This window comes from Osmerus mordax, chromosome 16 (genome assembly GCF_038355195.1).
Source record: "Osmerus mordax isolate fOsmMor3 chromosome 16, fOsmMor3.pri, whole genome shotgun sequence".
NCBI classification, from domain to species: domain Eukaryota; kingdom Metazoa; phylum Chordata; class Actinopteri; order Osmeriformes; family Osmeridae; genus Osmerus; species Osmerus mordax.
The window spans coordinates 1,678,173-1,690,476 of record NC_090065.1 but is presented as its reverse complement, the minus strand read 5'-3'; the positions used below and the strand labels follow the sequence as shown (position 1 = coordinate 1,690,476).

Genomic DNA, 12,304 nt, shown 5'->3' with positions numbered 1-12,304 from the left:
TTTGAACAAAATCAAATGACTAGAAAATGAAGTGGAATAATATCACACTGCTGTAATCATGAAAGATGGAGAATGAGTATGGAATATATTATTGAAGTATGCCTTTTAATCACCTTTGTACTTTTATATGTTACAATACTGGAAAAGCCTGATGCAAAACCACTTTGATTGTTTAGTATTTCCCCTAAGATATAGAAGGAAAATGAAGCCTCAAAAGTGTTATTTTTGATGATTGGAGCTGGGTGTGAAAGAAGGCTACAAGATTAGGTTCCCACCATAGTAAACATCAAGGCGCCCAGTGTGCCTGGCCATCAAGGTCAGAGCAAGTCTAAAAAAAATAGGGGATTTCTCTTTGCACCGGTAACTTGACGCCTCTAGAGAGAGAGACCAATAGAGTGTAAAATGAATTATGCATTTGTGATAAACAATATTGTACCAATAGCAAAATTACAGAACTGATAAGGTTTTGATATAAAATGTAATGTCCGGAGAATATTTCTCAGTCTGATTCTGCAGAATTTGGCTCACGTTTGAAAGGAATCACCATGTTTGTATTGGATTCTGATTAAACACTTTGCATCAAACTCTGGAAGTTTTTGTGCTGTTTTCAAACTTAGAAAAATTAACCCAAGGACTTAGTACTTTGATTTTCTTCATCAAAAACTAAACAGCAACACACACACACATTCTGGCAAAACATGCAGACACACTCAGACACACACACACATGCACACACATGCACACACACACACACCCCACTCCGCGTTAGTCCCTCTCACCTGCAGCAGTGTGTGCTGTGAGGAGACACACAGTCAGGAGAACAAAGGTAGCCAGCAGAGAAGCTCGCAGCAGAGACATCTTCTTCTTCTTCTGAGAGTTGGGGATGGAGGACTGTTGAGCTGCCCTTCGTCTGTCTGTCTATCAGCCTGTCTGTCTGTCTGTCTGTCTGTCAGCCTGTCCGTCTATCAGCCTGTCTGGATGTCAGCCTGTCTGTCTGTGAGTGTTGTCTTCAGGTGCAGTAGAAGAGTGCCTCTCGGGTCCTGAGTGAGCAGGTTATATAGCGCCCCCACGGCAGCTGGTGGAGAGAAGCTGGAAACTTCCTCTTTGGGGTTTCCGATGCTTACGCCACCTGCTGAAGCAGTGCACCATGGGAGAGAAAAATTCCCCGCCACTTTCCACGGCGTGGGAGGGAAAACAGGAACAGGCTTGAGGAATGCTACAGAACAGAGATGCTGCCTGTTCGCTGTGAGGCAACGTGGGCTGTGTCTGTATAATGGTGTGTGTTTGTGTGTGTATTTAGTGTCTGTGTGCATATGTTTTGTGTGGGTGTGTGTGGGCGTGTTTAGTGTGTGGGTGTGTGTGTCATCCAATATACTGTAACATGATACAATAAAGCAGTGGTTCTCAACCCTGGTCCTCAAGTACCCCCTGTCCTGCATGTTCTAGATGTTTCCCTGCTCCAACACACCTGATTCAAATGAATGGTCGTTAGCAGGCTTCTACAGATAGATAACGACCCATTTATTTGAATCAGGTGTGTTGGAGCAGGGAAACAACTAAAACATGCAGGACAGGAGGTACATGAGGACAGGGTTGAGAACCACTGAAATAAAGTATAGCATGTAAATAAATTTACATGATATGTTATATAGATTGTAAATCAAAAGTTGTGGTATGGTATTTCATTAGGGAGGAACCACCTCGTCACCACAGAGACAGAGGTCACCACGGAGACAGTGGTCACCACGGAGACAGTCCCTGTACTATCCCTGTCACTCCTCATGGAGCCCTGAGCTCAAAACTGGAATTTTTACACTTTTTTAAATTCACCAGATGCTTCTGTCCAAAGCGACATGCTGTCAATCAACGTGTATGATGTCAGTTAAACATGTAGACATCAAGGTGTATGATGTCAGTTAAACATCAGACTGGAAAGGTACAGAAGAGTACAACAGAGCAGAGTTGCGTCGAGTAGAATAAAATCTCGTCAAACCAGTAGAGTTCAAGGACTGAGCAAAGTTAGCATATTCCTGTTCACTACAAAAGTATCTAATATACAGTTATTGCCACTGTGTTTTCAGTGACACACATTTGTGTTTGGCAAAGTTTGCTTATTCAGTATTTGTTGAGGCGTTACGGGTAAAGCTTAGTGGTCGGGCAGTTGAGGGAAGATTAAGATACCTCAGGTTCAAATCCCCCCTGCATGTTGCTTTTGATCAAATCAGACTGAGTAGAAAGGTTTATGATGTATTACTTTGAAAGATGTTGTTATGTACATGTAGAAAGATGGACATACACGTGAATACTAGAGTTCAGGGACTATGCAGTCACACTGTACACCTTGTGTCTGTGGTGGAGGGTTATTCAGGCCAAACGGAGGCTTCGCACACGAGCAGACACATCTCACTGCTTTACATAGCTGATAAAAATCTGATATCTAGAACATTTAACAAGCCTCACTGCCTATGTGTGTGTGTGTGCATGTATGTACGTGTGTATATGTCTGTGTATGGTTGTGCATGTGAGTGTATGCCTTTCAATAAACTCATTATATACTTAATAACAGTTTAACAGGCAATGCTTTATATTCAGGTGTTCGTGACAAGAATCAGTCAATATTTAATTATGCCTTAGTAAGTTAGTAAGTATTATTAACACATATTTATGTAGGGCCTTATTACCTTACACTTATCTAATCTTACGATTGTATAGTATTAATTCAGAATTATTTAGACTGTTGTACTTTTTGTACTTTTTCTATTTAATATTCTTATGTTTATCGTATGCACCTTCCTGCCACAGTAAATTCCTTGTTTGTGTAAACTAACATGGTGAATAAAGCAAATTCTGATTCGGATAACACTAGCCCTGACCAATACTATGTTAATTACTCAACCTGGATCTCAAGTGTTAACATTAATTGAATATCGGGCATGTGTTTCTGTGCTTGTGTGTGTATGTCTTTGTGTATGTGTGTGTATCTGTGTGTAGGTGTGTGTATGTGTGTGTGTTCATGAGACTCAGATTTGAGATATTAATGACAATGAGATGTGCAGTGTTCTGTGATGGTTCTGTTGCGGTGGAACGCTTGCTGTTTTCTAGGTCAGTGCAGCTCCACCAAACCCAAACCCTGAGAAGCAGGGGAAAGGGGTTTCTGAGATAACTAAATAGGTCAGGACAAAGGCTTGCTCAATTCCTCCTTCGTCATGTCATCGTACTGCAAATACCATGAAAAGCACCACAAATGTTTCCAACCCCAATGACCTACAATAACAGCAGTATCTCATAATCATGTGCATCTCCTGGGTTGACTGGAGGGCACATTTATAGAAATCAAAGAACTCTTGAATCTAACGTGGTTTTATCATTGGGCTACTTGACTTGTTTTTCCTGGGTTGTGAACAACAGGTTTCATTTTGAATCACATCGCCTCTTCATATGAAAATATGAAAAGAAAAAACTATTAATGAAATAATCAACATATATGTAAAGCTGGTTATGAGTTAAGTGCTAGGTAGAAGTGGGGGGAATAACCTATGGTTCGTCTATTCTTGCAACTGGTGTTTACTTTGTAGTACGTAAATGTTTTAGGGAACAAAGGTTATAAAGGGACCTCATTATGAATTCTTATGAACTTCCTTTATTTGTATTTTGCTGACATGACTGTATATTCTTGAATCTGGGTGAAATTTCCCTTTTTACCTGACCCAAAAACCTATTGTTGCCCACAAATGGTTGCCACCCTCAGAAAGATTTAAACCAATCGTTCTGACTAGAATGTCAGGAGATCCAGAGAACCTGTGAATGTTTGATCTAACGTATTTTTTTTAATCAAATATGAGATTGTTATATAATAAAATACTATATAATGCAATACTATAGAATATAATAGAATGCACCTTATCATAAATTAATATAGGCTATCATAATTCTGAACATATTCCTTAAATTCATATTGGGTTTTTCTTCATAATTTCTCGTGTGAATCTATAACCCCTTTTACACATTTTGATCTTTTAATGTGTTTGTTGTGAAGGCGCAGTGAGGTGCTGTACAGTCTACAGTAAGCAGCCAGACAGGACTCCTCTCTCTAGACTCGTCCGCTATGAAAGTCAGGACGCCAGCGGGGTCTGCAACATGCGGGCTGTGATGTAAGCTCACCACGCTCCTCACTCTCCACGGTGTTCACGCATTTGATTATGTAAACCCTCAAATGAAACCCTTCAATTGTCCCTTTTAAATGCTTTGAGCTACAGTACAAATGAACTGTTTCCTCGTATGTTCCCCATATGTTCCTTGGGGCTGGAGACTTCTTTATCTCTCTCCCTCTAGATCAAGAAGAGTTCTAAGACAGAGGGTTCTCCGTCAGTAACACAAGCCTACACATTCGCGATTGCAGTGACTAATCTCACGACTAATGTGACTAATGTTATGACTAATTTGACCACAAATGTTATGACTAAATTTACGCAGTTGCTCCCTCCGTTCAATTACCTGCCTCGCCTTCCATTCCTCTGCTAGTGTCCTCGCGGTCAGAGGGAGGGAAGCTGGTGCGTGTAAATCCAGAATCCACGTGGGCAAAAGCTGCCATCGAGTATTTGGAGTAAGAGTTTATAATCCTTATGATCGATTAATAAACCATGCCAGCATTGTTTGATGCCGAAAATGGTTTTAACATGTTTTTGTATTTGTATGTATTTGTATAATTTCTCCTGTAGGAAACAAGTAAAACCAGCGTAGACTGTAGACTACTCTGTAACCAAGAAACGAAAAAATATAGGCCTAAATAACAATTTACTAGTTTTGTTTATGGTTGAAAGATGTAGGCTACTTCAAATGCCCCTGTAAATCCAAATTATGGCTATTTTCAATAAATGAACCCATATTATTTATTATGACAGCTTTTGCCTTCTTTTAAAATGAGTAAAAATGTAACAACTTAACGTGATAAAGCATTGCGTATAGGCTGGTTATAACGACTTAACGTAATTCACTTCACAAACACGAGGTGGCACTCACTTACAATAACGAGTCTATGAGTCAAAGCGGAAAGATTCATTCATGGGCACACTGGGCTTCTGTCAGTGAGTTTCCGGAAGAGAGAAGCGCACCATGCAAATTGAAAACAGGTACCTAATTTTGTTCTGCCTTTTCCTCAATTGCTCGACACCCTATCAATGATTAGTGTAGCCTAGTATTATCAAAGTCACCGGTATCAATAGTAAATAGCAAGCCAGCGATAGGGAAATTATCTTTCAGTTAGCTAGCTAGCCAGTAGGCATCTCATCCATATCAGCTTGCATATCAGATTTGTTTATGAAGTCCATAGACTTCATAAACACCTACACCTACACTTCATAGCCTACAGTTAATGCATGGACGGATTCATTTAACCATTCATCAATTAAAATGTGGTATTATTAAACGCACTACGAGTAGCTAAACAAGAAAATTATGACAATTTTAAGAGTTTCAGCCTCTTTAGTTTCCACGACACGTGTGCTTTCCGCAGATTTTGCATTCCTTTATATCAGTTACCTGATGTGGACTAGATTAGTAGGCTACAGGTATCGATTCAGCGTGACATTCAAATACGGTCTATCGCGGAATCGAAACCCTGGATAGCTGACAGCGCTGGCTGCAGGATGTAATATGTAGCCTCTGTCGTGAAGCAGCTCCGTTTTCGCAGTATACAGAACCCTGAAGAGAGTGTCAATCAATGTGTTATGTAACGGGAGGAGGAGGTTTAGGGGGACACGCGCAACCGTGCGGTCAACAAGCGCTTCTGCTGGTCAATGTAGACTGATGTCAGATTAGCTAATTGTCCTCTGAATCCGCACCCTGGTAGAGTGAAGGAATGCAGGACTGATGCGAGAATATCATCGTGAAACGGTGTATCTTCTCGACGGGCCATGAGTGAAGAGGAGGGGGGCGATGATGAGGATGTAAGATCCGGGCTGTTCCAAGATCCGGACTTCCCCGCGGATGACTCCTCGCTGTTCTCCGACCGCTCCACTCCCATCGCCAGCCTCCGTGGTCACATCACCTGGTTGCGGCCGCAGGTACAGGGTTCTATTTGGAACCTTAAGGTTCTCTCCCAAGTCTTTGGAGTTATATTAGAACCTTAGAGAGGTTCTACCTGGTTCCAAACCCTGCTGTTTGAAGAGACCACGTAAAGCCCTAAAATCAACGTAACAAACATTTGTTTGTTCTGCCTCCCAACTCTGTATGAACCACCCCCTCTCCTCCACCTGCCCTCCCAAAGGAGATCTGCCCGGCCCCCAGGCTCCTGGCGATGCCCACCAGCAGGGGCCAGGCCAGGCAGGGCCTGCTGGGGGACTGCTGGTTACTGTGTGCCTGCACCACCCTGCTGGAGAACAGACACCTGCTTGACAAGGTAGGCTGCTGCCCGCAGCTCGGACACTCTCCTAGTACACTCTCCTCTCTCTGAGCTATTTGTCTCATTTTGAGATTTGGCTTCTTGATCTGCAGTCAAGTGCTCTAACCACTGATCTATAACCATCCCCAGAGGTGTTTCTGCACCCTGTATAAGGCAGGTTATTCCTCTAAAGGGGTGTTTCTGCACCCTGTATAAGGCAGGTTATTCCTTTAAAGAGGTGTTTCTGCACCCTGTATAAGGCAGGTTATTCCTTTAAAGAGGTGTTTCTGCACCCTGTATAAGGCTGTATGGGGGTCAGGTGGCTGAGCGGTAAGGGAGTCGGGCTAGTAATCTGAAGGTTACCGGTTCGATTCCGGCCGTGCAAAATGACGTTGTGTCCTTGGGCAAGGCACTTCACCCTACTTGCCTCGGGGAGAATGTCCCTGTTCTTACTGTAAGTCGCTCTGGATAAGAGCGTCTGCTAAATGACTAAATGTAAATGTAAGGCAGGTTATTCCTCTAAAGAGGTGTTTCTGCACCCTGTATAAGGCAGGTTATTCCTCTAAAGGGGTGTTTCTGCACCCTGTATAAGGCTGGTTATTCCTCTAAAGGGGTGTTTCTGCACCCTCTATAAGGCAGGTTATTCCTCTAAAGGGGTGTTTCTGCACCCTCTATAAGGCAGGTTATTCCTCTAAAGGGGTGTTTCTGCACCCTCTATAAGGCAGGTTATTCCTCTAAAGGGGTGTTTCTGCACCCTCTATAAGGCAGGTTATTCCTCTAAAGGGGTGTTTCTGCACCCTCTATAAGGCAGGTTATTCCTCTAAAGGGGTGTTTCTGCACCCTCTATAAGGCAGGTTATTCCTCTAAAGGGGTGTTTCTGCACCTGGTCCAGGTTCTGCCCCCACACCAGCCCCAGTGGGGCTCCAGCCGGTATCGGGGCTCCTTCCTGCTCCGCCTCTGGAAGAACGGCCTGTGGACCGAGGTCACTGTGGATGACCGGCTGCCCTGCGTTGGCGGAAAACTGTGCTTTTCCCGCTGCCAGGCCCCCGATGCATTCTGGGTATCCCTGCTGGAGAAGGCCCATGCCAAGTGAGTGACCTGAGGGAGCAGAGTTGTACTGTGGTGGGGTTCTGGTGCTGTAACAGTGTTGGGGGCTGCCCCTCCCCCATTCCTTCCTCCTATCCCAGACTCCACGGGTCGTATGAGCGTCTGTGGGCGGGGCAGGTGTCCGAGGCGCTGGTGGACCTGACCGGAGGGCTGGCCGAGCGCTGGAACCTGGAGCATGCTGGGAAGGAGGAGGACCAGGACGGGGGGCAGGGCAGCGACCGGGTCCGTGGGTCGACCAGGAAGCTGGATCTGGACTTTCTGCAGGCGGTCAGAGAGGGCTGCTCTGTCAGCTGCTCCACACACAGCGCCCCCACAGGTGAGGAGGGGAAGTTCAGTTTTGTCTCTTTATGAATAAAACTCCTAACATTTATCTGAACTTCATCATCGCTTGCACTGTGCCTGGTAAATACAAACCGTTCCTTGACTGTAAACAACTAAACACTGTTAGAACTATCCACTTCTGATCTAGATTTTTTTCACTTCGGATTTTGATCCGACTTTACTTCCTATATGCACTGTTTGTATGTCGCTTTGGGAAACAGCATCTGCTCAATGATTCAAATGTAATCTTCAGGACCTGGTTTTATATATTCAAGATAGAGTATAACATGGTTATGGTTAGAGTTATAGGTCAGGGTCAAAGGTCATGACTGCTGAAGGAAACAGGTTGTCTTAACATGTCATGCTTGGTGAGCTTGTCGTTCCCTGGGATCGCCTGCAGGTGGCAGTGTGCTGGAGCAGCACCACGCCCTCAACGTGATGGAGTGGCTGGACGTGAGGACGGCGTCGGGCGGGGCTGGGCGGGAGGGCGGGGCCAAGGGGGAGGGCGGAGAAGAGGTGGTCCGACTGCTTCGCATCCGAAACCCCTGGGGGCGACGCTGCGGGGGCGGAGCCTGGATAGAGGGGTATGTAAAGGGGTATGTAGAGGGGAATGTAGAGGGGAATGTAGTGTATACTTTCATGGAGAATACTTCCATATCAATATGTGTGTGTTTGTATTATACGTGCAGTGTTATTGTGTATATTTTATATACTGTGTGTGTACCCTCTCCTCTTCTCTCACTCCCTCCTTGCCTCCTTGCCTCCATGCTTCCCATCCCCTCCCTCCCGCTCTCCTCCCCGCTCTCCTCCCTCTTCCCTTCCCGCTCTCCTTCCTCTTCCCTCCCTACTCTCCTCCCTGGCAGTGGTGAGGGCTGGCAGACCCTGGAGCCGGCCAGCTCTCTGGAGCTTCTGTCCCGCGCTGAGGAGGGCGAAGTCTGGCTGGACCACACCGAGTTCCTGGCGCAGTTTGATGATGTCACAGTGGGGTATCCCATCAACAAGGACGGGCATCTACAGAGCATCTATACTGGTAGAGTTCTCTGCCAGAACTCCCAGGCATGGCCCCTAGCCTAGCCCTAGGTTGAATGTATCTAGCCTAGCCATAGGTTTAATATATAAAGCCTTGCCTAGCCTAGAGGCAGGGAGGGGGTGAGAGTGAGGAAAGTTGAATTTCCAGAGAATTCACTTTTTAATTTTATTTACACACCTATACACCTATGATGAGCAGCCAGGAAATTAATTCTACCACATAATTGGTTGATGAGACTACTCTCCATCCAATAGGAGAGCTGCTGACTCACAGCCATCAGCTGTCCGGCCGCTGGGTCAAAGGTCACTCGGCCGGCGGTTGTCGTAACAACAGCAGCTACGGCAGCAACCCCAAGTTCTGGCTGAGGGTGTGCGAGCGTGGAGAGGTTCTGGTGTCCTTGCTACAGCACTGGAGGCCAGGGAGGACGGCACAGTACCCGTGCTCACCAGCAGAGGGCGCCACCCATGCACGGCACCACCAGGCCATAGCAATCCACATGTGGAAGGTTGGTATGGGAATGTGACTAGGTAGCTCTCTGTCTTTGTGTGTGTGTGTGTGTAGGTAGGGAAGTGCACTCACCTGGGTTAGACGTGTGTGTGTGTCTCCACCTCCAGGTGAAGAAGAAGCGTGTCAACGTGGCGCGGACGCTGAACAAGGCCCCGTGCGCGTCCACGCGCTGCCACGCGTACGAGCGAGAGGTGATCATGCACACGCGCCTGGAGCCTGGCTTCCACATGGTCATACCCAGCTGCTTCCACCAGGGGGCGGAAGCCAGCTTCACCCTCAGGGTGTTCTCCTCCGGTCCCACCTCACTCAGGTCCGCCTCGCACGTCACCTTATCACGATAACCATGTTAATGAGAACCTTCTTTCATCTTCATACTGTAGTGCCAGTATGATACTGTAGTGCCGGGACTCTGTGTGTCTGTGGCTCTCGTGAAGCGGGCATTGTATGAAGTTTACCTTTCTGTAGTAATGATAATCATAGTTTTAGATGTTTCCCTGCTGATAACGAGCGTGTCGGAGCAGGGAAACATCTAGAACATGCAGGTCAGTGGGCCCTGAGGACCAGGGTTGAAGACCCCTGATTTAGTGGATGTTATCTAATACAGCGTACAGCACATTTTAGCTTGGCAACCTCTTGATCTGCAAGCGCTCTAACCACTGAGCTATGCCCATATTTTGACATACGATTTTGTTCCTGGTGGGTTGTTGTTTTTTACAGATTGTCTCTTGTGTCCCTGCAGTGCCCTGAAGGCACCTGGGCCCTCGTTGCCGCTGGTAACGGGAGAGTGGGAGACGGTCTACTTCCGGGGCGCGTGGGTCACGGGGTCATCAGCCGGAGGGGGCAGGAACTTCCTGTCTCACTGGCGGAACCCTCGCTTCCCTGTCGTCGTGGGCGACCACGTGGCCGGCACACCTGGGGTTAATGTTCAGGTAACCCTGCGTCAAAACCACCCGGATACTGACCTCCAGCCAATTGGCTTTCACCTGTATACGGTGAGAGGGTTTTTAAATATGTTTGTGTGTTTCTATGGTTGCGATATGAGGCTTGTGTGTCACCTCCTGTAAATACGATGGATATGATGTTGTTTGTACACTTGTCTGTTTTTGATACTATAATGAATTCTTGACAGTTAAATGTATGATAAACGGTGGTTGATAAATACCGCATATCTTACCATCCACCTTGTTCGAGTCCAGGCTCCAGAGAAGGAGGGGGAGTCTGAGCCGAGCTTACCCAGGGACAAGGAGCCTGTGGCCAGCTGTGTGCCTCACTGCTACACCCAGGATGTGTCGCTGGCCTGCTACCTACCTCCAGGGGCCTATGTTATAGTTCCCTCCACCTACCAGCCCGACTGCCCAGGCCACTTCACCCTCACTGTGGCTCGCAGGATCCTCAGGTAGACCTCATCTGTCTGGCTTCCTTCGTAGCTCTACCATCCTCCCTGCCCCCCTGCTGTCTGGCTTCCTTCGTAGCTCTACCATCCTCCCTGCCCCCCTGCTGTCTGGCTTCCTTCGTAGCTCTACCATCCTCCCTGCCCCCCTGCTGTCTGGCTTCCTTCGTAGCTCTACCATCCTCCCTGCCCCCCTGCTGTCTGGCTTCCTTCGTAGCTCTACCATCCTCCCTGCCCCCCTGCTGTCTGGCTTCCTTCGTAGCTCTACCATCCTCCCTGCCCCCCTGCTGTCTGGCTTCCTTCGTAGCTCTACCATCCTCCCTGCCCCCCTGCTGTCTGGCTTCCTTCGTAGCTCTACCATCCTCCCTGCCCCCCTGCTGTCTGGCTTCCTTCGTAGCTCTACCATCCTCCCTGCCCCCCTGCTGTCATACAAGACAAGACACCCATGCTGTCCTTGACTGTGTTCTTCCTATATCCTCCCTCCTCTTACATCCTCCTCGCCGCCTTTCCGCACTTCTGTCTGTGTTGTGTTACTGTACAGTGCTGTGCTACTATATAGTCTGTGTGGTGCTACTAAAGTGTGTATGTGTTCCAGGAGAGTGGTGCTGAGCCAGGAGAGGCTGGGCAGAACCATAGAGGAGGTGTGTTGGAGAAAGTCCCCGTGGATGAAACATTAGTATTTATTTATTAACCCTTGTTATCTTCAGGTCATTCTGACCCATCAGTCATTGTGACCCACCGTCATATTGCGACAACTTTACGGCATATAAAAACAAAGTGAAGCATTTTCTTTTAACCGTTGGGCTGTCTCAGACCCCCCACATTGCAATGGTTAAAATACAATAATCTTTATTTGTTTTTGTATTGGGTAAACACAACGATGGTTCATTATGAACCTTTGGGTCATGTGACCCGAAGGCAGCACAAGGGTTGATATGGTCCATGGGGGAAGAAATCCTTAATTTCTGCCATCTTCTCGCTCTCTCTCCCTCCCACCCCCTATCTGGCCTGATCTCCTTTCCTTTCCCTCTCTGATCTGACTCCCCCTCTAACAGGTGTCCCACATCTCTCTGATGTCTAGTTAGACCCTGTGCTGCCCCTGGATACCTCATGGACCCCTCCGTCTCTCACCAGGGGGTCTGTGTATAGTGTGTGTGTGTGTGTGTGTGTGTGTGTGTGTGTGTGTGTGTGTGTGTGTGTGTGTGTGTGTGTGTGTCTGTGTATGTGTGTGTGTGTATAGTGTGTGTGTGTGTGTGTGTGTGTGTGTGTGTGTGTGTGCGCGCGCGCAAATCAGAGATTTCAGAGTGGTTGTGTAGCACCTTGCTACCATCCCATCTGTTGGATGACCAAGTGTTGTTACGGGAAACGACTTGGCAGATTATTTGCTCGTTTCACATTGGTACGTTGTTGTGTGGGAGATGTGTATGAAAATTAAATGTATTTCCTGTAGCCACATTTGAGTATTAAAGATGAATTCTGGAAATGCACCAATGAGGGGTTGCACTTTGAAAAGTTGTTCATGTTTTTACTTTTACAAAAAGAAAATGCTGTAACTAAAGAGTATGAATTA

The 12,304-nt window shown here is 46.7% G+C and overlaps 2 protein-coding genes across 2 annotated transcripts in view; one reads left to right on the top strand and one right to left on the bottom strand.

Moving 5' to 3' along the window:
* LOC136959298 (C-C motif chemokine 20-like) overlaps positions 1-1,099 on the bottom strand; it is a 2,964-nt gene extending 1,865 nt beyond the window's left edge. Inside the window, exon 1 of the mRNA XM_067253595.1 lies at positions 780-1,099. Coding sequence (XP_067109696.1) covers positions 780-858 — 79 coding nt within the window. The 5' untranslated portion in view covers positions 859-1,099. The remainder of the gene's footprint in view (positions 1-779) is intronic.
* Positions 1,100-5,069: 3,970 nt separating this feature from the next.
* On the top strand, positions 5,070-12,246 carry capn10 (calpain 10). Its single transcript, XM_067253569.1, has 14 exons — positions 5,070-5,129; positions 5,849-6,062; positions 6,266-6,397; positions 7,272-7,468; positions 7,567-7,802; positions 8,208-8,391; positions 8,671-8,837; positions 9,092-9,342; positions 9,452-9,654; positions 10,084-10,336; positions 10,541-10,740; positions 11,330-11,375; positions 11,790-11,908; positions 12,051-12,246. The coding sequence occupies exons 2-13, from the start codon at positions 5,913-5,915 to the stop codon at positions 11,817-11,819; spliced, it is 2,049 nt and encodes a 682-aa protein (XP_067109670.1). The 5' UTR covers positions 5,070-5,129; positions 5,849-5,912; the 3' UTR covers positions 11,820-11,908; positions 12,051-12,246.
* The last annotated feature ends 58 nt before the right edge of the window (positions 12,247-12,304 follow it).